At 39.6% G+C, this 25079-nt stretch overlaps 2 protein-coding genes across 2 annotated transcripts in view; both read right to left on the bottom strand.

Annotated features, from left to right (window-relative positions):
- The window catches only part of crppa (CDP-L-ribitol pyrophosphorylase A), a 60882-nt gene extending 41638 nt beyond the window's left edge, over nt 1-19244 (bottom strand). The window contains exons 1-5 of the mRNA XM_023299736.3: nt 18859-19244; nt 14757-15036; nt 10821-10970; nt 3743-3847; nt 1323-1368 (exon numbers count right to left, since the gene is read on the bottom strand). Of these exons, the coding sequence (XP_023155504.2) occupies nt 1323-1368; nt 3743-3847; nt 10821-10970; nt 14757-15036; nt 18859-19109 (832 nt within the window). The 5' untranslated portion in view covers nt 19110-19244. The remainder of the gene's footprint in view (nt 1-1322; nt 1369-3742; nt 3848-10820; nt 10971-14756; nt 15037-18858) is intronic.
- A 1985-nt stretch (nt 19245-21229) lies between these two features.
- On the bottom strand, nt 21230-24237 carry sostdc1a (sclerostin domain containing 1a). Its single transcript, XM_023299744.3, has 2 exons — nt 23953-24237; nt 21230-22284 (listed from the first exon to the last, which is right to left on the bottom strand). Exons 1-2 carry the CDS (start codon nt 24158-24160, stop codon nt 21839-21841), a joined length of 654 nt encoding a protein of 217 aa, XP_023155512.1. The 5' UTR covers nt 24161-24237; the 3' UTR covers nt 21230-21838.
- Nucleotides 24238-25079: the final 842 nt, after the last annotated feature.

A 25079-nucleotide genomic window follows, 5' to 3' on the forward strand; every position in this document is an offset into this window, starting at 1 on the left:
AGCTTTGTCATTTGTGTAACGAGGCCCTCATTTGATGGCTTGAGACTGAACCTGGCTCAGCATTTCCATCACACCCAAATTAAGACTTTTTCTGTGAGGTTCACCGAGACCACGGGTTGTGCTGCCTTTCTATTTCGGCTTGAATAGGAAGTTCAGTTGTTTTAATTTTTTTCCCTTTGTAGTTTGTTTAGCAAATTGGAACACTGTGAGCATTATTTTTATTTTATTTCTTACACTGATTTAGCAACACCAGCAGGCTCTGTCCTCCTTTGCAGTTTTGCCTCCTTTGTTTGTCAATTATATTATTCAGCAATAAATAACTGAACTAAACCAAAAACACTTGGTTTTCTGCTGCATTCTCTTAGGCTATATGTAACACAAAGTCAGTCACCTAGCTATAATATGCAGAAAAAAAGTCAACATGAATACATATATACATAAATAATGCCATTAAACTGAGACTACACTGATATAACAATGTGGCTCACTAGCTGCACCCTTCAATAAATAAACTGCATCAATGGCAAAATTAAAAGTTCATGATCAAAACCTAAATAAATTAAGTGTGACACATTGCTGCAAAAAAATGTGGACCTCCCATATGGCTGGCTTCCTCATTGAAAATTTCTCTATTGAGAAATCAAGTCATAAATGTTCACACAAACATACACTGCTAACCAGGATATGCACAACTCCACACACACACATTTGTGCTGAGGCAAGTATGCAGACACACAAAAATACAACCACACACACTGAAGCACTCGACATTTTCTGAAAGTAACAGATGTGAGAACTTTCTTCAAAATGTTTTCTAAAAAAAAAAAAAAAAAAAAAAAAAAAAATCACACAATGAATTCATTCACTTGAGAGGCTCTGGGAATAATCGCTGTGCACCTTATGTCATCATCAAACAGGTACTTGTTGGTCCAGGTGCTGGCGGGGTGAAATATAGGGCTGTGTTTATTTCCATTTCTCTGATTGTAATAGTCTTCCTTGTCCTGACTTGCTCTCCATAGTATTCACCGACTGCTAACATTCACCCTGTTCATCCCAGGCTAAACAATGCGACAAAGAATTTCTCCCTCTGAGTACAGTGACGGTCTATTTTAGTTCTATTCATTTCTAAGTCCAGACCACACAGAAAGGGATAAATTCTGCTTATTTTTGACCATTTAACCTGTCTGAGAGGACCTACAGGAAACAGCTATTCATGCATACACTTCAACATACACACTCTATAATGGAAGAAGATGCAAAAGTTCACTATGCACTGCACATACAGGAAGTTATGTCAAGGCAAATTTATGATAGTAACTCACCTTTAACAATAGACTCTGCAGCAGCCAAATCCCGCTTATAGGTTACCTTGAGGATAAAATAACAGACACTCAGTACACCCACATTTAAAAAAGAACATTTTATTAATGCAGATCCATGGAGACGGTTTCAGTTTTATGGGCCAAGATTTTAAGATATCTGCCTTTGAAAAATCTCCCACCATCTCAATGGAATTTTGTTTGTGACCTGCAATATTTGGCACCGAAGCTGATGATAGTTCAAGTTAAGCGATCATCATCAGGGGAAACTTAGAATATGATATAACACAACGAACCAATAGCTGTTGACTTATTTCACTATGACACAAATGTGAAGCTCATGGTTCAACTAGAATGAAAGTTAGGAAATCACCAAAGTCATCAAAGTCCAGCTTCTGAGAACCATGAAAGTCTGCATTGCATTGTGAATCATTTAAAGTTTGTTGAGATGTTTCAGTCTAGACTTAAGTTTTGAATAACCAATCGACAGACTCAGCGGCTAAGTTGATGGTAAGGCAAACAATCAAACAGCACTTGGTTTTCCACTAAACATCTTCCTCGTTTCCAAGGATCAATGATTCGGATCTCAATTTTGGACTTTTCTCTCATCTCTAATAATTAGTCACAGAACTTCACTAAAGCCATAACTCTATAATATTTTTATGCACATTTTGAAGTATTGAATTAGTATTTGAAGTATTGAAGTAAATATTTTTTGCCTTTTGCTTAAGTGGCACACAGCAAAAGCTCAAAAAACTTTCCCAATTTTGAAAAAAAATAAACTAAATTCCACTTGAGGTATTTTTTTTTAACTTTTTCTTAAAATAATTACCGTGCTTTCTGGTGGATTAAAAGAACTTTTCAAAACGTGTTTGGAATATGCAAACATTTAACTCACAAGACCGATAAGCTGCTTCCACTTTGAGAGTATGCGGACAGCATGAAACAACCAATATCAGCCAACATGAAAGAAAATGAAAACTTTACAGGGTAAAAACAATTCCCGAAGACTTCCATTTTTTCTCGTGTAGTTGGCCAAAGCTTTGTTTGTTTCTTTGAAGTTTTTTAGCGGTTCATAAACAACTGGTTTCCAAACTTTTTGGCCTCTGACAAACTACATACTATTATCTACAAGTTGTTAACAGCTCCACCAAATTCTGAGCTTTTCTTCTGAACTTCTCATATGGTTTTATTTCAGTAAATGTCTACATGAGGAAATGTATCACCAAAAATCAAAGATTAAAGGAAAAGTCCAAAAACGGAAAACAGATTTGTGTATCTGTGCTTTATTTTTTCTTCGTTCCTCTTTCATTAGTCATGTGAGGTGTCCTCAGATTAATCTGGTGTCCCGGCATATAAAACTGTATATAAAGGAGTTCAAAGAAGCACCACCTGCAGCTGCTACAACAGTAACAATGCTGTTTCCAAACTGATGCTTTACGATTAATAATCTAATGATTTCATGTAAAGGGGACCAACCCAGTGCCTTTACATTAACATTTTTAACTATATTTAGCTGCCAACACCTTTGTAGAACTTTTCATGCAGGATTTTTACTTGTATTGAGGTCACTTTTTTGTTCAAGCTTGGAAAAAATTATTCAAAAGATTTTTCAGAGAACCAGGACCCATATTAGGTACTCAGAAACATTGGACTGGAGGAAACAGGATCTAAATTTAGTTCCTCTGCCGCAGGTTCTGGGGCCAAAAAAGCTGTAGCTCCAGGGGTGAGACTGCAGTGCTCAAACAACACCACAAACTCATTCCTCATGTATGAAATTAACATCTGAAATGCCACTTTGCTTTGTAATTCATTTTTGCAATTTGTGGCTCCATAGATCCTTGTACCACTTGGTTGGAAATGGTTTTAAAAAGGGAAAAAACTCTTTTCTATTGAGCAGCTACAATGAACAGATATGCAACCTGTGACAAAGGGTTAATGGCTTTGGCTAGATACCACCTTGGCTTGAGGACCACCGCTCTTTATTGTCCAGACTCACTGGGGGACTGTCTATGAAAAGACAAGCTGCTCTTGGTAATGAGCTGTATTTCAATGCTATGAGTGCCACATATGAAATTCAATCAACCTCTATTTAAATGCAGGGGAGACTTGAGCACATAAAAGCGAGACTCTCCTAATGTCTAAATAATATTAGGTCTAACGAGAAAAACATGTCTTTTGTCATGTGGAATTGATCCTTTCAGGTTCAGAACAAAACGTTTAGATTTAAACTAATTTCTTCATGCTAATCCTGAATGTCACATTTAATGTATTAGTGCTTTCTGTCTTGCCAGGACCCCTTGCTTTCCATGACTTTTTTGTTTTCTGCCTATTTGATAAATCAGTGGTGGGCATACAGCTGTCTGCCAAAATGTCCCCAAATTCACATTCCCCGACCCAAAGTAGGCCTCTTGCGAGCTCACCTTCCACAGTGTTGGCGGACCCTCAATGAGCTTGGCGTTGGTGCCACAGTACTGCAGAGCCAGATGGAGACACTCGGTGCCAAACTCAAAGTCTGACTCACTGCACTGCAGAGAGGACACAACAGAGACGAGCGGCTGAGGACAATCATTGACAACAATGTATTTCCATCACACTCAGTGAAATTATGGCACACCATGTTGTTCCACTGGCTGACTAAGTGGATGCTGTGCTAGACATAAAGAACGCCCCTGGTGACAGATCTCTGCACGTTTTTCTGTATTTTACAGACTTCACATACACTAAACTTTCCCTTTACAATAGTGCAAGGAAGTAAAAAAGACAACACTGTTGTGAGAAGTTGATATTCTTAGAGAGAGTTAAGCAGCTAACAGTGTTAAGTTTAAGGTTTATGCTCTTGTCATGAAAGCTTGCTTGTGATCGTAAAAAATTTGTGGCAGCCTGCCTGTACAGAGCCTGGGGAGCTGAGAAGACAGTGGGTGGCAAAACTGTTTTCACCACGCTGACTAATATCAGAAATATACTGGAAAAAAACTGTTTTCAAGTGTGCTTCATGAGAAGCAGCGTTTTCAGGGGGAAAACACTACTACTATATTTGTTGATTTATTCATTTTGATCCCACTGCAGTGGGTGGCAGAAGTGTGTCCTGTAGGGACATGGGGGGTCCCGATCAGTCACGTTATAAACGGTTAATGGTTTCACAGCATATGGACAGCAGGATGTTTGTGTGATTGAAACCGTTGTGCAAATCACAATCCGTGGGGGCCTCTATTGTTGCTCCCGGGATTTATGGAAATGTCATTATAAGCTCTTGAGATGCCTTTTCATGGACCAGAGTGTTGAAAGGGAAAATTTTAGCGAGACAATGATGATGGAAGTATATTAATGAACCCCCTGGAAAAAACTATTATTATGAATTTCACTGCTTTTGGCCAATAGCTGCTGAAATGGATCAAACTGCACCGAATTCAAACTAATAAGGCAAATGACGAATGTAACCATTCTTAGGCTGCCAAGTAGGCAGAAACAGCAAATGGTAGATAGTAATATACACTCCCTGGTCACTTTATTAGGTACACCTTACTAATAAAAGGTCGGACCCCCTTTTGCCGTCAGAACTGCCGTAATTCTTTGTGGCGTTCTTCCAACAAGGTGTTGCAAACATTCCTCAGAGATTTCGGACCATACTGACATGATAGCATCAAGCAGTTGCTGCAGATTTATTGGCTGCATATCCATGATGCCAATCTCCTGTTCCACCACATCCCAAAGGTGCTCTACTGGATTGAGACCTGGTGACTGTGGAGGCAATTGGAGTACAGTGAACTCACTGTCATGTTCAAGAAACCAGTTTGAGATGATCTGAGCTTTGTGACATGGTGCATTATCCTGCTGGAAGTAGCCATCAAAAGGTGGTACACTGTGGTCTTAAAGGGATGGACATGGTTAGCAACAATACTCAGGTAGGCTGTGGCATTTAAACCATGTTCATTTGGCACTAAGGGGCCCAAAGTGTAACAAGAAAATATCCCCCGCATCATTACACCATCAGCAACAGCCTGAACCATTGATACAAGGCAGGATGGATCCATGCTTTCATGTTGCTGAAGCCAAATTCTGACCATCTGAATGTCGCAGCTGAAATGGAGACTCATCAGACCGGGCAGTGTTTTTCCAATCTCCTATTGTCCAATTTTAGCGAGCCTGTGTGAATTGTAGCCTCAGTTTCCTGTTCTTAGCTGACAAGAATGGCACCCAGCGTGGTCTTCTGCTGCTGTAGCCCATCTTCTTCAAGGTTCGACATGTTGCGCATTATGATTGAACTTCAGCAAGTTGTCTTGACCATGTCTACATGCCTAAATGCACTGAGTTGCAGTCATGTGATTGGCTGATTAGCTATTTGTGTTAACAAGGAACCAAACAAGTGTACTTAATAAAGTGGCTAGTGAGTGTAGGTACCTTGTGTGTTAACGCTCTGAATGGCAAAAAGCACCAGTGGGTTTTAAAGACTTGTTATTTTTTAAAAATATGTCAAAAATGACACCATTTATCAGAACCAGAAACTATAACAGAAAGAATCCTCTGATTTCAGAATAATTTTCTTCATCAAATTTGCTTTTTTTCCTACATGTTCCATTTAAAAATTCACCAATAATAAATCATTTTCATGAGCCAGATTCCGTACGAAAGTAAAAATTCTGTGCTCCTTGTTGCATCCAATGCCATAACTGATGTAGCTGTGACAAACATGTCACAAAAATTCGGGGACTTTTTGGCTGGACTGGGTTTAACTGCAGGCTGTGTTTACACAGAGCAGATAGGAGACGAGCATAGGCGTCAATTAAAAATGAAAGTATTAAAATATCAATAGCACGTAGAGCCAACATTTTTTCCAATATTAATAACACCTGACATTTTTAGCATTTTTGAATTCTTTCTACTTCTATTGATGGTTGTGGTATTTCCATAGAGGTGTGGGATTTTACATGAAGTAAAAATGTGGCAGGAACAAAAAATAAAATAAAAACATTTTTAAAAAAACAACACCCAGGAACTGCCTGGAGTTCAGAGCGTTACAAGCTGCATAGGACATGATTTGAAATGTTTCAGTCAATTTACTACACCAGCATAAAACAATTACTTTACATTCCTATTTTCAGAAGATCTCTCAGAAGGCTTCTCTCGTCCAGGGTTTCCCTAAAAATTTGTCTCTGTGCATTACAACTTGAACTGTCGGCAGATATTTCACAAAAATGTCTCACTTTCTGGAAGCGTTCATGCTGCTGTCTACATTGTGATCAATGACAATGTTTAGACAGAAGAGGCTCATAACACAACTCTGCCGTCACCACATTTTTCAGCAGATGTTTCAGAGGATGCTGTTTTCTTTGGCTGATCGACTGTTGGCCCTGTAACACTCTTATCTGCGAATTAAGATTTAAAATGTGCAAGATTGGTTTCATCAAATTCATAAGACGTTTTCCCACATTGCATCTGCAGGACATAAATATAACTGACATTTTTCATCCAGATCTCCTGAGAGAAATATCTGCTAAATGCATTTACATGTATTTGCTACTAGACGGTCTAGGTTCACCAGGTTCAGAAAAGCTTTTTTTGCTGAAAACAGTAGTGTAAAGTCTGTAATGCCACAAAAGGCTTCAGATAATTATCTGTGGATGTTATTTTTTTCACATTCATTTGTTTTTGTTGTAGAAATATTCATTTGTGCGTGTTAAAGCAAAGAAATTGTTAGCTGCTTTTCTGTTGCATTCACAAGTATTTTATATTTTGGTTAAAGAAATGCATAATTATATGTCTCAAACCTGTATTTCTTGGATTTTTTTTTTTTGCGACTTGATTTGAATTAATGTCCAGTGTTCTATTTTTGTCTACACCAACTCCGAAGAAAAATATACTTCGGGATACAAAATGATATCAGCATCATAACTGTATGGACCAATTAAAGCTTTAAACAGAAATACTGGAACTAAATGAACTTTGACATTTCAACAGCTTTGTCTTCTATGCCTACGCCTGCCTGTGGGCCATTATAATGAGCATAAAAACATGTTAATTCTACCAACATTCCACTACAGGAGAGACCTGATACTCCCTGCAATTAGTTAGAAAAATATGTGCACATATCAGTATTGGAAATCTGCCAAAATGTGTTTGAAAAAAAATCTGTACATTGGCAAAAATCCAATGTTGTGCATTCCCAGCTTCACTGTGTCCAACAGCTAGTCACTGTCTGTTTGCTGTTGCTGCCAGATAGAAACTATCCTGATGCAAGTAGATAAACAAAATCAGAATAGTGAAGTTTCATTATGTTTCCATATGTATGTCCTTGTTTCTGAGTCACTTCCCTGTCTAAGGTCATCTTAATTAAGATCTGCTCAGTTATTTGAACCAATGAGGATGTTCTAAGTGTGTTGACTCACTGCTGGGAAAGCTCAGTTTGTGAAAATCACATGGACTGTGGCGATAAACTCTTGTCTGGACTACAAAGACAAATTCAGGCTACCTGAGATTATACCTGGGTAATATTTTATCAAGCTATAAAAGAGAGGGGTCTTTTATTCCAGGGGCTGTGGAACTGAAAAGAGAATTTACAGCAGAAATATGCTCTGGGTCTTGAGGTAATTTAACCTTTAGCATTTTCTCCTGGTACAAAAGCCCTCGCTAGGGACTGGATAAAGTGTCTTCCCTTTTGTCTTTTCAGCCCTAAGTTCTTCTACTCTCAATGGATGTCAAGCTACAAATGTGCAGCTCTCAGAGATTTTTCATGAGCATGTCCTACAGTCCTAACCTGACAGACACCTTACACTTTCCTTTCCTTTGTAAGGCTGAAAAGAAGGAGAGGGGGCCACACTCTTAATCGACCTCCTCCTTCTCCAGCGACCTCCCTAGTTTGTCTTTTTTGCAACTTGACTAGCCTTGACGCTGCGGCACAAAAGTGAGCTCATTTTCTGAAAAGGCCAAAGCCAAAGCCAACAAGGCTCTCAAAGCAATCTGAAGATCCATATGTGCCAGGAATAAAAATAACTGCAGACAAATGGTGCTCCAATTGAAGGCATACTTCAGCTCTTAGCTCAAAGTTTGCTGCGTCCTTCAAAAAAGCGAAGCTATCGGAAGAACCGTCTAATGAAGTAATGTTGAAATAGCAAACTCAAAGTGTCTGAAAAATAAATAAGGTCAACTCCTGCAACTCAAGCTTCACATAAAGTTGGACGGCCACATTTTAGCAATAATCCCCTGCTTTCAGAGAAGAATCAACACATTTACATCAGTGGAAAATTCTTTCCATTTTTCAGGTACCCATATTAAAATGCACTCCACTGCTCAGACTATTAATCTGTATCCACCTAAATGTGCCATGCAGTTTCGCTTCTGGTCTAAGATTTTCCCGAGTCTTTGTTCATTTTTTGTTCCACAGATTAATCTGCTATGGTGAGGCAGAATATATTATTGTGTCATTTCTTTCCCAGACACAGCAGAGGCCAAGGGAAAATGATAGCACCTATGCCACAAGCTCCCTGAGTGAAACCCTGCAGGTTCTGGCACATCAGCCGAACAATGAAGGATTGTAAAGGTCTGTTATGATGTACAAGAATCATAAAGCCCTTTGTCATCTAAGTCGTGTAATTTTGAGAGCATAAATCTCAACCTGTCATTTCACAAGATTTCAGAGACCTTTTCAGTAATTCTTTGATAACAGGAGTAAGCGGCACATGCCTGCAGGACTTGATTTGTCCATCCTGTGCTGCTACGTGTTGTTTTTACAAATACAGCTATGAAATCACACTTTCGGTTGCATGTGCTCTGGACATATCTTGTATTGTTTCTCCAGCTTTTTTCATACGGGATGCACAAGATGCCATGATATCAGCTAATACACTCTCAACGTGTTCCAATGTACATAACATTTAAAAACTATAAATAAATGGATGGATACCCTATAATCTCTCTGGTCGTGAGAATAGATTTATGATATGTGGTGGTGACAGCAAAAAACAAAAAAACTATACAAATTTGCAGCCATTTAAACTAAGTAACTACGATTAAACAAAATACACACCGATGAGTCACAACATTAAAACTATCTGTCTAATATTCTGTAGATTCCCCACCGGCCTCCTAAACACTTCTGACCCGTCGAGACCTGGACTCCAATAGACCCCTGAAGGTGTCCTGTGGTATCCAGCACCAAGACATTAGCTGCAGATCCTTTAAATCCTGTAAGTTGCAAGGTGGGGCCTCCATGGATCAGACCTGTTTTTCCAGCATCCTTGACATGCTTGATCGGGTTGAGATCTGGAGACTTTGGAGGCCAAGTCAACACCTTGAACTCTTTTCCGTCTTTCTGAAACCATTCCTGAACAATGTTCCCAGTGAGACAGGGAGCACATTAGCAAATACCATTGAAAGCAAGGCAAGTTTATTTGTATAGCACAAATCAACACAAGGTAATTCAAAGTGCTTTACATAGACATTAAAAGCAGCAAGACAGTAAAAAAATTAAATAAAATATATATATATATATTTTTTTTTTTTTTAAAGAAAAAAGAAGAAAGAAATACATAAAAAGTAAAGGCAATAGAGTATAGCATATAGCAATACTACCTATTTGCTATGCAGTAGAATATAGCAAACAGGCAGCATTTTAATCTATGAGTGCGCTACAGTGAACAACAGTGTTTTCAGCCCTGATTTAAAGTCACTGACAGTTTGAGCAGACCTCAGATCTACAGGAAGTTTGTTCCACAGGTGAGGAGCATAATAACTAAATGCTGTCTCACCTTGCTTGGTTCTTGTTCTTGGGACACACAACAAACCAGTTCCAGATGACCTAAGGGGTCTGGATGCTTCGTAGGAAAATTAGTTGTTGTTTTTTTAATTTACGTATATTATTTCAACCAGCTAAGAAAAATGCAAACGCTTCTTTTAATGTTGAGTGGGAGGAAAAATACAAGACGAGAGAAATCGTGCAATTAGTATGTGCTCTCTCAACAATGTCTGGCTATGTCATTTTTCAAATTTGGGAAAACAGGACAAGAACAAAACAGCTTATTGTCAATTGCTGGCTTCAGGATGTGCTTTTCTTCCTGAAATAATGGAAAGAAAACATTTGACTTGGACAGCTGGGGTAAGTTCAAAAAGAACGGGTAAAAAAAGAGAAGATCAAACCGTGCTTCCTTTCCCACCTCACACACCTGGCCGGTCACTATGTGAAGCGGTGGGTGTTACAGACAGAGAAAGACCTGTGTTTACAGCGAGCAGACATTTGACAGATCATTGTTTCATGGGATCACATTTTGTTTTGTCCACTGTTTTTGTGACTGGGGACTTCAGCTACATACCCTCTGACATGCTTGTTTAGTGTCCTGCCGCTGGAGCACATGGCAAGCAGGATGTTGTGTCATTACCGTCTCTCTTTTATCACGCACACACTGACTGGTTTTTAAACCGTAAAGGCCATTCATTTAGCCCCATTGCACCCACAACACAGGAACGCCTCCCTTGTGTATTTAAGATACATTAAAGTGCTGGCCTTACCCTCTGATAGGCCTGACAGATGACATCATATGTGAATCCCTGAGGCATCTCGCTGGCTCTGTACTTGGCTCGCTCCAGAGAATGATCCAGGTAGCCCTCAGATGTGGTGGCTATCACCGTGGAAACAAGAGGTCGGATAGCTCCTGCCGCCTGCATGACAAAGAGAGAATGCTTAAGTTTAGATTATTTGTCAGAAAGATAATAATGCAGTTTAGAGAGAGTTCCTAGAGAGATATATTACTTGTAGAAAAGTTCTATTCAATGAAACTAGCTGTGAGGCAGCTCTCAAAGGGAAGCAAAATATGAAATAATCTTTGGCAGTTCTCTAAAAAAAATATTGCTGTTTTGGTGCTGTGAGGTGCGACTACAGTTAGCTCACCATTTGATTAACAATACAGCGCTTACAGTTTGATGTCCTCAGTATTTTCAACTAAATTTGACAGTCTAACACTCTTTATTATCACTCCTTATGGCCAGTTTATGTCTTCAACGTGTCTGCAAGCCTCCGTGTGCAGTAAATTTCATCCCGTCCATAAAGGTCTGCATGGACTCCATCCACGTGGATCCCACAGTTTGAGACCATGCGGACAGCAAGCGTGACAGAAAACTGGATGCTTGCGTTGTGTGTGTCATGATGTACAGTGTGTGCTGTATTCCTTGGCCCTGTTCTTGTTAAGCAGTTACACAGACAATTTTCTTTCTTTGACTTTTTCACGTTTTCCAGCCAAACACAACAGAGGGCAGCTCTCCTTACTGCATGTTTTTGAGTGTACATGTGAGGAACGTGTCTGCATACCCTGAAATTCAACACGTATAAAAGCAAGCCCACTGTCAACCTGGCAAATTATTGGGCTCTTGAGGATATTGTATGCAAAAAACACAGTTGTCACATACAGTTGCTGTTTGTGGTCACAGCAAAGATCTGTACAGTCAGCTGGAGAACTTATCTGACACCAATGTAACGCTCACGTTTTACTCTTAATGACCACACTTCTTTTCACGTTGCATGCCCACTGCAGACAAAAATGGTCAGAACGATCAAAAAAGATGTTAAATTTACTTTGTTTTTTGGCTTTTAGACAAAAGAAGAGCTCTTGTAGAGTACAAACTTCCACCAAAGCCAATGCTCTACTTCACAGTTTTAAAGAAAATGATCCATATTTACACCAGAATTGAACGCATTCATCTTTTGTCTGCTCTCCACCTCTCGACCAAATTTGGCTTATTTGTTTTTGCAAAATCCTGCTGGCGACCAAGCAAACAAACAAGCGGCCCTGAAAACATATCCCTCTTGACAGAGGAAATATTATGCAGCATGCTCACGAATCTTGAATTAAGACAGCACGACCAGTAAATTGACCATGGGTTAAGATTATTTGTTGAGTAATCTTGATAATTGTTAATCCAAACATGGAAATTTTCAAAGAGAAAACATTTCCTTGATCATACTTTGAGTCAGCAGTCATGATTACACAGGAACAATAAATCCATGGTAACCAGGACAGCTGGAGCATTCACTGCTTCTACTTCCTCCCTTGGACATTCAAAATAACCAGAATTTCTGAGATAATATTTTCATCTCACAATAGCATGACCAAAGACAGCCTCCAGGAGCATGTGCTTGTAGCGAATGAGAGGAAAGCAAACATGTGTTCTGCGTGTTACACATGCTGGTAAAATCAAAATTAATCTGCTGCTTTTTAGTCGAGACAGGCTTTCTGTCATGAGTGCGGATACCGGCAAGATAATGAAGGCCAGACCGCCCGCTGTGAAAGTTCATCACGAAGCACGTACACACACTCAGAAACACACATAAATGTTGGCCCTGAGTCAGGAAGCTCTTGTTTTATTCACAACCTGTGTGACCTGCATTTAAAGAAGTTTTCTCTCAGCTTGTAAGCCTTAATCATGAATCACTATGAAACTAATCTGCGTGTTTCTTCACAGGGGCGGCCGTGGATTTGGCCTGAATGTTTTCTGTCTATCACTGATGTCAGAAACACCCGCATCAGGAGCGATGGCTCTGTCAGTCTGATATACAGTTTCAGGAAACAAGGATCAATCTTGTCACTGCGGTGCGAGTTTAAGGTGCAATCACAAAAACTGTTAGTTTTCTTTGGTCTGAACTCAACTGGAAAACTTGACTGTTAATGTTTGAGGTTGTTTACGTTCACACCGCCTGGTGAAAAATATACCACAGGCCACATAAATAAAAGTCACGCATTTCTTTAGGTAACCTACCATCCCACCGGTGAAACATCTGACTCCAGCTGCAGGAAAACCTGCAGGACTTGTTTACACTCTGTGCTGTAATTGACCTTCTCTGGTTTTCAGCGAAAAGCACATGAAGAAATGAAGTATGAGCTACAGTCAAGATTTAATTTAGCAACGCTGTGCTTTCCAAGAACTACTGGGTTTTGGGGCTGTTTCCTGTATTTGTAAGAAGGATTACGATCGCTTTCTGAACCGCTCGTCTTTTGGAACTAGACATTTCCCGCCTTCATAAGCTATAAAGCTTTTCCACGTTGTAACATTTACTAACATTTAAACACAGAAGAATGCCTATGAAATGAATGTATGCACTCCATTTCCACGCTGTTTTTAGCTTGGAAATTCGTTTGAAAAGTCCTGTTTTGTCTGAGATAATCAGTTTACTATTATTAAGACTACAGCTGAGTCAATCAAAGGAATAGCTATAACTACTTTTGGAACTGATTACTCTTATCTTATCTTCTTATCTATGCTAAATCTGACGCTGTCACAAGATTAATCCTGCTACCTCACGTCTTGTACCAGTGTACCATGCAAAGTGTATCCAAAGGGTTTCACACTGATCAGCCACAATATTAAAACCATCTGCCTGATATTGTCTAGATCCCCCTGATGCCACAAGTAGAGCTCTGGGGGAATCATGAGGTATCTGGGAACAAAATGTTGGCAGCAGATCCTTTGGGTTCAGTGGGTTTCAAGGTGGAGCCCCTGTAGATTTGGCTCACTAAGGCACATCTTGATCCATGATTGCATTGGGATCTGGGAAATTCAAGGTCGGTTAAACAGCTCAGGCTCTTTGTCATGTTCCTTGAGCAGTTTTTGTGGTGAGGTTGCTGCTGTCAGGGAGTGCTGTTGCCATCGGGCAATGTGTTTTGTCTGCAAAAACGCTAGAAGCTAAGGTTTCCCAGCATAATATTGTGTTATAATGAAATGATTGAAGATACTCACTTTAGCTATCAGTGGTTTTAATCTTGTGGCTAATCAATGTACCAATACTACTTGTAAGTCCACAGCGAGAAAATGACATCTTACATGCATAAAAACACAGGAAAACAAAATAACTACATGTTCCTACACATTATGAAGCTCAGTAAGGCACCATTCAGCTTTGTGCCAAGAGCTGAGAACACAGCCATGGTAGAGCACCAGGAGCATAAAAAAATAGAGGAATAAACGACCAAGTGAACGATCTGATGTTGCTGACAAGTTTGCTGTGTGATGCAGAGGCTTCAAGCCCGATTTAACCAAACATTTGTATATCTAAAAATGGTCATCCGAGGGGTTTTTTTTGGCTTTGGCATGTGCAGATAATCTGCAGATTAACTGATAATGAACATAATCATTAGGTGTGAGACAAAATCAAAGTAAACCCTCACATTTGACAAGCTGGGACCAGAGAATATTGTGAGTGAAAATAAATCAAAAAGGACTCCAATCAGTTGCTAAAGACAAACAAGAGAAAATATTGACTGTTTCAGCTTAAATTATTGTGCAGCTTAAATTCTCATTCGTTCAAATTAGCCCAAATAAAGGAGAAAGAACACTTGAATAAACTGATGAAAAAAAGCAGCAGATGCAACATGTTGGATGGATTCCAGCTTGCAAAAGCTCCTAACGTTCCTAACGATGAATATTTTTCATTAAATTAGCTTTCATCATACTGACCCCTTGTTCCTTGGCAGCCATTGCTATCTTGTACAGAAAGTCCTCCTCCACAAAAGGCCGCACTGCATCGTGTATGATCACCACCTTCGGCCTCTCCATTGCCGACGTCCCTTCTCCCTCCTCACCCAGAGCCAGGACTCCGTTGCATATCGACCTGTGACGAGTCGAGCCGCCAGGCACAACCCGAACCTTCCTGTGCTGGAAGCGCTGGATGATGTCGGTCATCAGGTCCATGTTTTCTTTGGCAACAACAACCATGATGCTTTGGATCCACAACACCCTGCAAGAACACACCAGCTGCTCAGCAACGTCTGTTTTGTAAGGTGACACTTCAGACTGAGAAATGTGGCTGCAAGTAATCTAATTTATTTTTTTTTCTTGTGTAATCTGGAATGATCTGGAGGAATCTGAAAAGTTCCCAAAGCACACTGTGACATCTTTAAACTGCTTGTTTTGGCTGACCGAAAAACCCAAATATATTAAATTTGCAGGGATACAACATAGAGAAAGCAGAGAATTATCACATTTACAAAGCTAAAACCAGGAAAGTTTTTTGGTCGGATTTTTTTTCCCTAAAATGAATCCATTTACACTCATTTTTTAGAAATACACTTCACATTCCTACCAAGAATTTATATCTAAAACATCTGTGCATTACATAAAAAGGTAGAGCCAGAGGACAGTTAGCCTAGCTTAGTGTATAGACTGAAAGTAAGGGGAAACAGCTAGCCAGACTGTTTAAAAGTGCCAAAAAATCCATCTGTGTACAAGCATCTGTAAAGCTTTCTAAATATAATGTTATCTCTCAGTCAATCCTTATAAAAACCAAAGTCTAACAACAAGAAGTTGTGGTCCCGTTAGGTGCCTGCCTTGAGGCTTATTGCAAACCTATGCTAACAGGCTGATGATTGTAAATCCAAAATTATTATACAGATATGAGAGCAGTTAGTATCAATCTTCTGATGTGGCTCTGAGGAAGAACACTAATAGGCATAATTTGCCAACTGTTTAAATATTTTATTCACATTTGGTAACATACTTATTTAAATGTTGGTTCTTTCTAGGGCTGTAAGAGGCATACAGGAATTCAGAGCTGTTAAATGGTCGCTTTAAAAGACGCAGCTAATGTCAGGACTGCAACACATTTGACACAACTACACAAAAACACAACAGCGTGTAAAATGATTGACCAGGCTGGGATTTCAGGGGTCAGCTGCTGATGACCTCTGACCTTCCTTCTACTGGGAGCCTCTCTGTAACCGGCAGGCCACACAGGCAGCGGCTGCATTCATTTCCTGACAGGCACATAAACACTGACAACAAGCTAAGAGGACACGCATGTGATTACAAACACCGGCTGTTGTTGTTTTGTTGTAATGAAGTTTTAGGAAATGATCACGACTTAATGTAAACATCCACCTTCTCATTACTTCAGTTGCGGGGCCTGAAATCTGTCGAAAATATGACCGTGTTTGTCTGCCGGAAAGAAAAGCTCAAATATTTTGGCAGTTGCTATCGAAGTGTGAAGAATAGAAACCTGGCGTTCAAAATGTAGAAAATGTGAATAAGTGAGCTTTTTTTTTTCTATGGGACATAACAGGTATTTGCATGCATTAATGAGTAAGTTCACCCTAAAACAATTTCACAATTTGGGGTATATTAGACCACTGACATCATTACGCAGGCCAATAATTATGTCAATTCTTGTTGAAATAATCTCAAATTTTCACAGAATGTATAAAAACAGATCAAGATTTTATATTTAATGTTTTATTTTTGTTCTGTTTTCAGGTTGAGCCATGCCGTTCACTCCCAAAGAGAAGTCATATTGCGTCTTGGAATATGCTTGCACACAGTCACCCAAGACCGTGCAGCGTGACGTGTGCCGTGTCACAGGCGGTGCACATATTGAACACTTATGAAATTGGACCCATAATAAACTTATGATGTTCAACATCTAAACTGTTAAATTTCATTGAGCTAGACTTAGTAATTTTCAAGATAATTGCTTTTAAAATGATGTTAATTTTTTGGGACACCCTATATATATATATATATATATATATATATATATATATATATATATATATATATATATATATATATATATACATACATACATACATACATACATACATACATACATACATACATACATACATACATACATACATACATACATATATATATATATATGTTGTCCCATAAAACTACGTACATAGAGACAAAGTATCCTAATCAGATAAAAACAAATTCCAGCAAACTCTGTCCAGTGGCAAAAGCCATAAAATGTGTCTGAAAACTTCAAAAATGTAAATGCACATGGTCAAAAATACACTTTTAAGACTAATTTACAGTTTCTGCTTGCTTAGAGCCTACCAAGTGGAAAAATTGTTTTGGTGTTTTTCTGTCACTGTAGCCTACCATGGATGCAGTATTTAAATTTTGATTAAAGTTATTCACAAAATAGTTTTGCTGACTTCCTGAATGTTTGTGATTTTCACAATTTTACTGCAATTCTTCTTGTGATGAACATTAGCACCATGGCTGGATCACAAACTGTGGCCCAAAACTTCCGCTTTCATTTGTTGAAACTGATTTGTGGTATTCTGATTAACGAAAACCTTATTTGAGAAATTAAGAATGAGAATGCCCAAGCACCTGATCAAATGATATTAGGGTCCCTGTGATTTTCACTGTGCTGCTTAGTCTTGATCACGTTTTTTTGTTTGTTTTTTTTTAATTTACTACTCTGCAAATCTGAGGCTGCATAATACAATAAGGCAGAATATGATGCAAAGATAGAAGAAAGAACAGGAAGCCAAAGGGGCCCCTGCAGCTCACTTTTACCACAAATGCAGGGGAGTGAAGAAGTGAAGTGGAGTGAAGCAGTGGAGTGGAGGATCTGGCAGATACTGCAGTTTGATTTTCGACAGATTTTTTTTTAAAGTAAAGCTTCCTAAATGCTTTGCTTTTGAATCCTAGTTCAATATTCACTGTGTATTAGATATGACATATTTGATGGAGCAAAAACATTGACATTATAGTTTAAATCCTGGGTCAGCTACACTGCAAGATGTATATCCTAAAATGCAGCCTTTGCCATTCACTAACTGCATTGTTTTTTGTTTTTTTTAAAATTTGAAAACAGTTGATATTTGGCGGTGCCACAGACACAAATATTAGTTAGGATCTCAGAGACCAAGGCTGAATTAGTAACTGGGCAAAAGTGAGTGATTGCCTGGGGGACCTGGACCTTAAGGGGCCACGATGAGTTTGCTTTATTTCTGCGAACAAAATATGATTCATTGTAAATTTGCAAACTAAATATTTGAAGTGGAACATTGACTCTAATGGATCCTCTGTCCTCTAACCTGTGATCCCTGTGTTAAAGAAAGACTCTTAAGTTTATACTTTGTTTGATGACTGCTTTCATTTTTGTTTTTATTTGGTTTCTGTCATATAATTAACACAACAAAACACTGTGCAACATCATATTATTCCATCATTAATGTGCTGTTGGGCTACTTTTCTTCAATTGCCAATTGACGTTTGTGTATGAAATGTCAGAAAATAATACTTTTTTCCTCTATAATTATTCTCTAAAGCTCAAGTTAACAAAAAATATAAATATTCACCTCAGCTTATAACCCCTGTGAGGTCACGGGGTTATAAGCCGAGGCAACATCAACCACCACCAGAACTGAAGAAGCCTCTTGGATGAGAGGTGAAACGTCTTCAAGGAACCTTCTTAAAGTCCAGTTGGATTGATTTAAACAACTTTGGATAACCATGACCTGGATGAATGAGAAACTACATGGACAAAAAATGTAAATATTCACAACATTTGCTTTAAAATATTGCTTTTTTAATTAGCCATGTCAGCTTTCGTTGGTTAAAGGCTGACTGAGGAAATGGTAAATGTAATGTGGGGAAGCAGGGGCCCAACAACTGTTTTCTGCTCAGACGCCTTTAAAGGGATTAATGGGGCCATGGAGGGAGTGTGTGAGGCTTGTTTTCATCTCCTGCTGTCGCTCCACCTCCATACGTTCTCTAACTGGGACCGTAACATCTCACTTATCCTACTTGAATCTTGTCCTACCTCTCGAAAGCCTGGATAGTGTAGGTAATGAGCGGCCTGCCCAGGAACGAGCAGAACTGTTTTGGGGTCTGCAGTCCGGTTCTCTCTCCGCTACCGCCCGCTGGAAGAACTACCGACACCGGGAAGTCCACGCAGCGTCCCGACGGCTGGTGGTCGCTCTTCCCGGCCTCGCGGCATAGGAAAATCCCGGGATGAGCGGCCCTGTCCGGTTCACAGTTATCACTTTGCATGTTAATGTCATTGACCTCCATCAGCTCATGGGTAGGGGTGTGGAGGAGGGGGTCAGAGCAGGTCTTTCCCAAAACTGTCCATTCCCGACTGATGGGCGGGGTGGAAGCTGAAGACAACGTGGATGGAGACCAGGAAAACACCGCTTGGAAGCTGACAAAGCTAACTGCTGTAGTTCCGGTAAAGGATTTCACAATAAAACACCACAAGCTGCGATTGGCTCTTGTTACAAATTACCTAAGTTAGTAAAGGAAACAAGTTTAGAATAGGTTTATTATTAAAGAAGTAGTGTTTTTAGGTCTTATTTTAATGGACTGTTTACACACTTTACTTCAAAGGCATACTATATTTTATCCATTATCTGTACACCGCTTAATCCTCATTAGGGTTGCAAGGGGCTGGAGTCTATCCCAGCTGACTTAGGGCAAAGGCAGGGGACACCCTGGACAGGTCGCCAGTCTATCACAATGCTACACATAAAGACAAACAAGCTTCCTGGCATTCACACCTATGGACAATTTAGAATTGCCAATTAACCTCAGAATGTTTTTGGACTGTGGGAGGAAGTCAGAGTACCCAGCTAAAACCCACACATGCAGGGGGAGAACATACAAACTTCACCCAGAAAGATGGCGGGAATGCTGGGACTTGAACCGGGGATCTTCTCAATGCAAGACAAAGGTGCTCAAATGGATGCTTCTCACCTTGAGGAACTAAATTTCTAGAATGCAGAAATGGGGCTGTAGCATATCTTTTATGGTGTTATTTGAGTCAAAATTTAAAATAAATAAAATAAAAACAAATAATTTACACCGTAATGAAACTCATAATATGTGTGGTAGCTCATGATTTTCTTGGAAACAGCTGTTTAATGCAAAATCTTAAATCACCAACTTCATTCGCTGTGATGTGATTGAAAGCTCCAAAGTATATCTCAGTCAACTTGAGAGGAACAAAGTGAGAAAAAAAATAGTAGTACAATGTAGTATCATAAAAGCGATGTCTAAACTACTCTATGGCTTTCGGGGAAGCTCACTTTTTTTAGTCAGAAACAACAGATCCAACATTGATGAATAAAGTCTAATTTATTATTTTTTTATTTTTCATTATTCTTATTACAACTATTTGAAGAACAAAATTAAGAATCCATTGCTGCTTCCTGATTTCAGCACGACGGAGTGTTAGTTTTCTGTTTGTTCTTTGTTGGTTTGTTTGCTTTATCCTGTTATTTGACTTTTTCATGTCAGTATTTTTATTAAACTGAATCAGTGACTAATTAATAATAGCCTGTTTTTTTATGATCCATGTTAGAGAAGAAAACCTCTGGCACAAATCGTGTTTTCAGAGGGGTTTGTGTGTTATTAAGATTTCTCCCAACCCACACTCCAGTTGTATGTTAGTAAAAGTAAAAAAAAAAAAAAAAAAAAGGATCAACGATGGGAATACTTGGGTACATTTGGATAATCTGCATTGTGTTTATGTGGAAAATGTAATGCTTCAATGCCTATCTGACAAAGTCTGTCTTAAGCCACATGTTTGAATATCTTGTAAATCAGTTGAACCATCCATAAAATCAAGAAGTCATTTCTTTAACGTACTCCAGAAACACATATTTTACTCTTAACCTTGTTTTACATTCCATAGGCTGCAGTTTTAGATGTTTTAATTTTCAACTTTATTTTTAAAAAGATACATTATTTCCTTTATTGGTACATCGAGGTAAATTCCAGCAGCTTGACGAACGTGTAGAAAAGTAAGCTGCAGCTGCCAGTGGGCTCAGGTTCAAATTCTCGCGTGATTTCAAGATATCTCCCGCTGCAAGTAGGTGTCTGAATTAGCACATCTCACGAGATGCCAATAATTAACTCAATGCAGTTGGAAAAACTTTGATTTGCAGTAACACTAATGCAGAAATATTAACATGTGCTACTGTGAAAACCATGATACATTGTGACATTATTTTGTCTCTATCAACAGTATAGGATGGTAAATTACCATAAATGTTCTCTCTTACTATCTCTGTTTGGACAATACATTTCTAGGCGACTTGTATTTGTGAGTATTGGTTAAACTTTAATGTCAGCCCTCCTGTAGATGCAACTCTGTACACTGCTGCACAGTTTCCACTGCAAACGACACATGATAAAAAAAAAGTGATATTTATTTCATACACAATTATTACAAGGATGATCAATGACAAAGCTTTTCCAGACTTTTTCACCCACATGATGAGGTCAGTAAAGCAAAAAAAATTATCAATTATATTGCCACAGAAAATATATTACATCATACATACATCATAAATCTTACATAGTAAAATTTTATACACATGGCCATACTTCAAAAGGCAAGAAAGAATTTGATATATGTACAAATATTTACACGGGAGTTTTTCTTTAATATGTCGTGTGTCAGTTACTGGTGTTGGTGCCTTGCTGGCTACAGATCTCTGTCTGCATATAACAAGATTATAGGAACGCATGCACGGGGTGACAGCTGGGATAATGTGTGTTTCGGCTCTCGGCTCCAGAAAGCTCAGTCTTGTTCACATTATCTTCAACCACATGGATTAAAACGTCTAGGCGAGTCCTCAGCGTGCCCCTTTGGAGTTCTCCATCATAGTGAGGAACTAGCTTCACATAAATCAGTCACACAGAGATAATCCACAACTGCAACCTCTGGATGTTGTGTCTTAATATCACAGACACAAAACTCCTGAAGGTTTAGAGTCGGTCTAAAAGTCCATCTGCTCTCAGGGTTCAGTCTCGTGCCAGTTCTCGCTCAGCCGGTTCTTCCCCAGCCTCCTCTTGCTCTTGGACTTGTGTTTGTGCAGCAGCTGCGGCGGAGACAGAACCGGCTCCTCGAACTTGTTGCCCGACTCGTTGTGCTGCCTCGAGTACCTCTTGCACTTGCAGGAGGTGACCACGGTGATCTTGTACGTTCTCGTGCTGCCGTCCTGGCACTGCAGCTGGATGCGCTGGGTGCGGGTCTTGTCGTTGACGCACCGCCAGTCCTGGTTGTCGCTCCGGCGACCCCAGAACTTCCTGCCGTGGGCTCCGCCGATCCAGTTCTCCAGCATCTGAGCCGGGAGACACTCGCCTGCACACACCAGCTCCTTGATGGGGTTGATGCTGGTGCAGTGGCCGTCAGAGATATACTTAGTGGACCTCAGCTCTCTGCAGCCGATTTGACTTCGCTCTGTGGGGAGACAGAATCAGGCGTGAGAAATTAGGAAGTCAAGTCAAGAATCTTTGTTGTCATTCTGCAATAAGTTTTCACCAGTCACAGGACAAAATTTTTGTTGGTAATCCTGGCTTAAAAGTCAACATTAAAAGACGTGGAGAGTAAAACATACTAGGACGAAGACAGTGCAGGTAGCTGGACAGAAAAACCTCATAAACAATGTCAAATAGGGCTGCAACTACTGATTATTTTCATAGTCAATTGACCAGCACTGAGCTCTGTGATCTGATTTCACTGTAATGTGTCAGTAAATACTGAAAGTAAACAGAAACATGCATGGAACACAAAAGCAGCAAATCCACACACTTGCAAAGCTTAAATAAAATGGTTTTGTGTGGTATTTCTTGTTAAAAAAAAATCGTAAAATAGTTGCAAAAAAGATCATGATTGCAGCGCTAATGCTAGATTTAGGGGCACTTTGCTTTACGGTACTAATTCAGGCAACACAAATCACACATTACAGTAACTCGATATCATTACTTCATCATGATATTTAAAGGTAATGCTTGATAATTGAGGATTACTGCCATTGTATTGGTCATGAGCATCCTTGCAGCCTCTGGCAAGTCCCAGGAGGAGCACAAAAGCATCTCACCCTTTCTCCTTCAAAAAGTTGCAGAATCAAAAAAAAGAGAAACTCTCTTTTTTGAAAATCATGGACTGAACAGGAGGATCATTTCTGTGCAGCAGAGTATTTCTCCTGCAGGCTACAAACTCTGTCCCCCTGCTCTCCCCTCTATCACTGTAACCTAAGCTTAGCTCCATTCACAGCAGCTCCATACACCTCAGTGACAATGCTCCCTCCTTTCTGTGACAGTGTTTGATGAATGAAGAGGGGAGAGGCTCCATCGTACTCTCTCTTTCTGTCTCTTTCTTGCCACAAAACTCATTTCTCCTCCTTCACAGTCGGCTACTGGGAGAAAACCTCCACTCAGCAGCACTGACACCCAGTGGGCTGCTCGGACAGCCAGCCAGGTGTGTGTTACACCCAACTACAGCTTTATTTTGCAGTTTTCCTTTCCACAATATGCCCGTGTCTGTGCAGGTCTGTATGGTAAAGCTACAGTGATGTCCGTGTACCTCAAAGAACTCTTGTGCTTCTATTCTACAACTGATGATGAGATTTTAAAGCGTTATTGTGACATAATCCCTCCCAGGAATGGCATAATGATGGGATTAAGAGCCTGATTAAAGGCCCTGCATTTAGCTCATTGAGATGTAAAGACAAAATGAGGTAAAAGACAAAATGAGGCCATTGGGTGCATAAACCTGAACTTTGTCTTAGAGTTTTGGCTGCTGGAACCCTTTAGTGAAGAAGAGCAAACAGATTCAAGCAAAGGTTAAAGTGAAAGTTTGAATTTATGGCGCCTAGGGAGAGTAAAAGGTATTCGAGCTCTTTAAGACATAAACTGCACAAGATATACTCAAAGTAATCAATTTTTACGCATAAATTCGGAAAAGATAGCGTCCAGACATCAAGGATGACATGCAATTTACCCCAAACCAACATGCACCAATGTAAAAGACACACTTTGTCATAAAAAAAACAAGCTTAAATCAGTTTAAAGTTTCCCCGGATGTTGGAGCATCTTCTGCTTCTCCGCTCCAGGACGCATAACTCACCGCCTCTGTCGTGCGTCGCGCTGCCCGCCGCTCCTCTGCCGCCGGTCCGCGCCCGGTTCAGGGACACGTTGCTCTGGACGTCCGGTACCGGCGCGCTGACATGCGAGAAGAGCATCTCCGTGGCGTCGTTCTTGAAGGCCTGGCAGCTCCTCAGGAGGAGGCAGAGCAGGAAGAAGGAATGGCACGACTCTTGCGCGTTGAGTTGCATGTTGAATCTGGAGGAGCAGCTGGAGTGAAGCGAGACTCGTTCAGCGCCTACGAGAGGACCGATGCTGGCTGAGCCTCATGTGAGATCCGCGGTTTTATACATCCGACCCGCCTCCCGCTTTGGCAGCTACTCAGGTGCGTCTCAGTTGGGAGGCTCTGATTGGTCCTCACGAGTGTACGCAACGACTTTGACCCCGCCCACTCCTTTAATTTGAAATGTTGCTCCTGGATGCTGGAGAGGATGACTTTCTCCATGGTGATGAAAAGGATGGGATCAGGGGGACAGCTTTACATGGATTGTTGGCTCATTAGCAAAATTCTGACAGGTTTTGAATCAACATGCCAAAGATAAATGATAGCTGCCCTGTAAAAAGATGCTGTTTTTTTTTTTGTTTTTTTTTTTAAATTTACTGTCATTTTTTTTTTTTTTTTGGAACAACTTACTGTTGTTTTGACAGATTTTCTCTGTTTGGCTAAATTTTAGACAATAACTAGTCACTGAAAAGGTATTAATTTATGAGTTAAACCTGGAGAAACACGTCAAAATTATACATAATGTCCATGTGAAAAATCTGTATTTTTTAATGGTAATTCATTCTTTTCCAGCATTTTATTGCAAAACTACACTATTTTTTAATGTGTTTGAATCAAAGAAATGCATTTAAAATATCACAATTTTACCTATAAAAATTATGTACATTAAGGATTAAAAAATAGTAAATCTTTTCATATGTTGATTGGAAAAAAGCTAACAAAAAAATGAACAAAACTGTACATAATGTTTATGTCAAAAATCAGTATTTGTACAGATGGTACTTCATGTTTTAAAAATCATTTGACCTTGAAATGGCAGTATTTTATACTGTATTTCAATTAGCAAAAAAATGTACAATAAAAAACATTATTTTACAGATATTTGC

The sequence above is a fragment of the Amphiprion ocellaris genome, chromosome 9, assembly GCF_022539595.1.
Source record: "Amphiprion ocellaris isolate individual 3 ecotype Okinawa chromosome 9, ASM2253959v1, whole genome shotgun sequence".
In the NCBI taxonomy this organism is placed as follows: Eukaryota; Metazoa; Chordata; class Actinopteri; family Pomacentridae; genus Amphiprion; species Amphiprion ocellaris.

What these genes read in the sequence shown, in the direction of transcription:
- sostdc1a (XM_023299744.3), bottom strand. Translation starts at nt 24,160, where the DNA reads ATGCAACTCAACGCGCAAGAGTCGTGCCATTCCTTCTTCCTGCTCTGC. An exon ending in CGCGACGCACGACAGAGGCG is followed by an intron (nt 22,285 to 23,952) that starts GTGAGTTATGCG and finishes GTCTCCCCACAG; the next exon opens with AGCGAAGTCAAATCGGCTGC.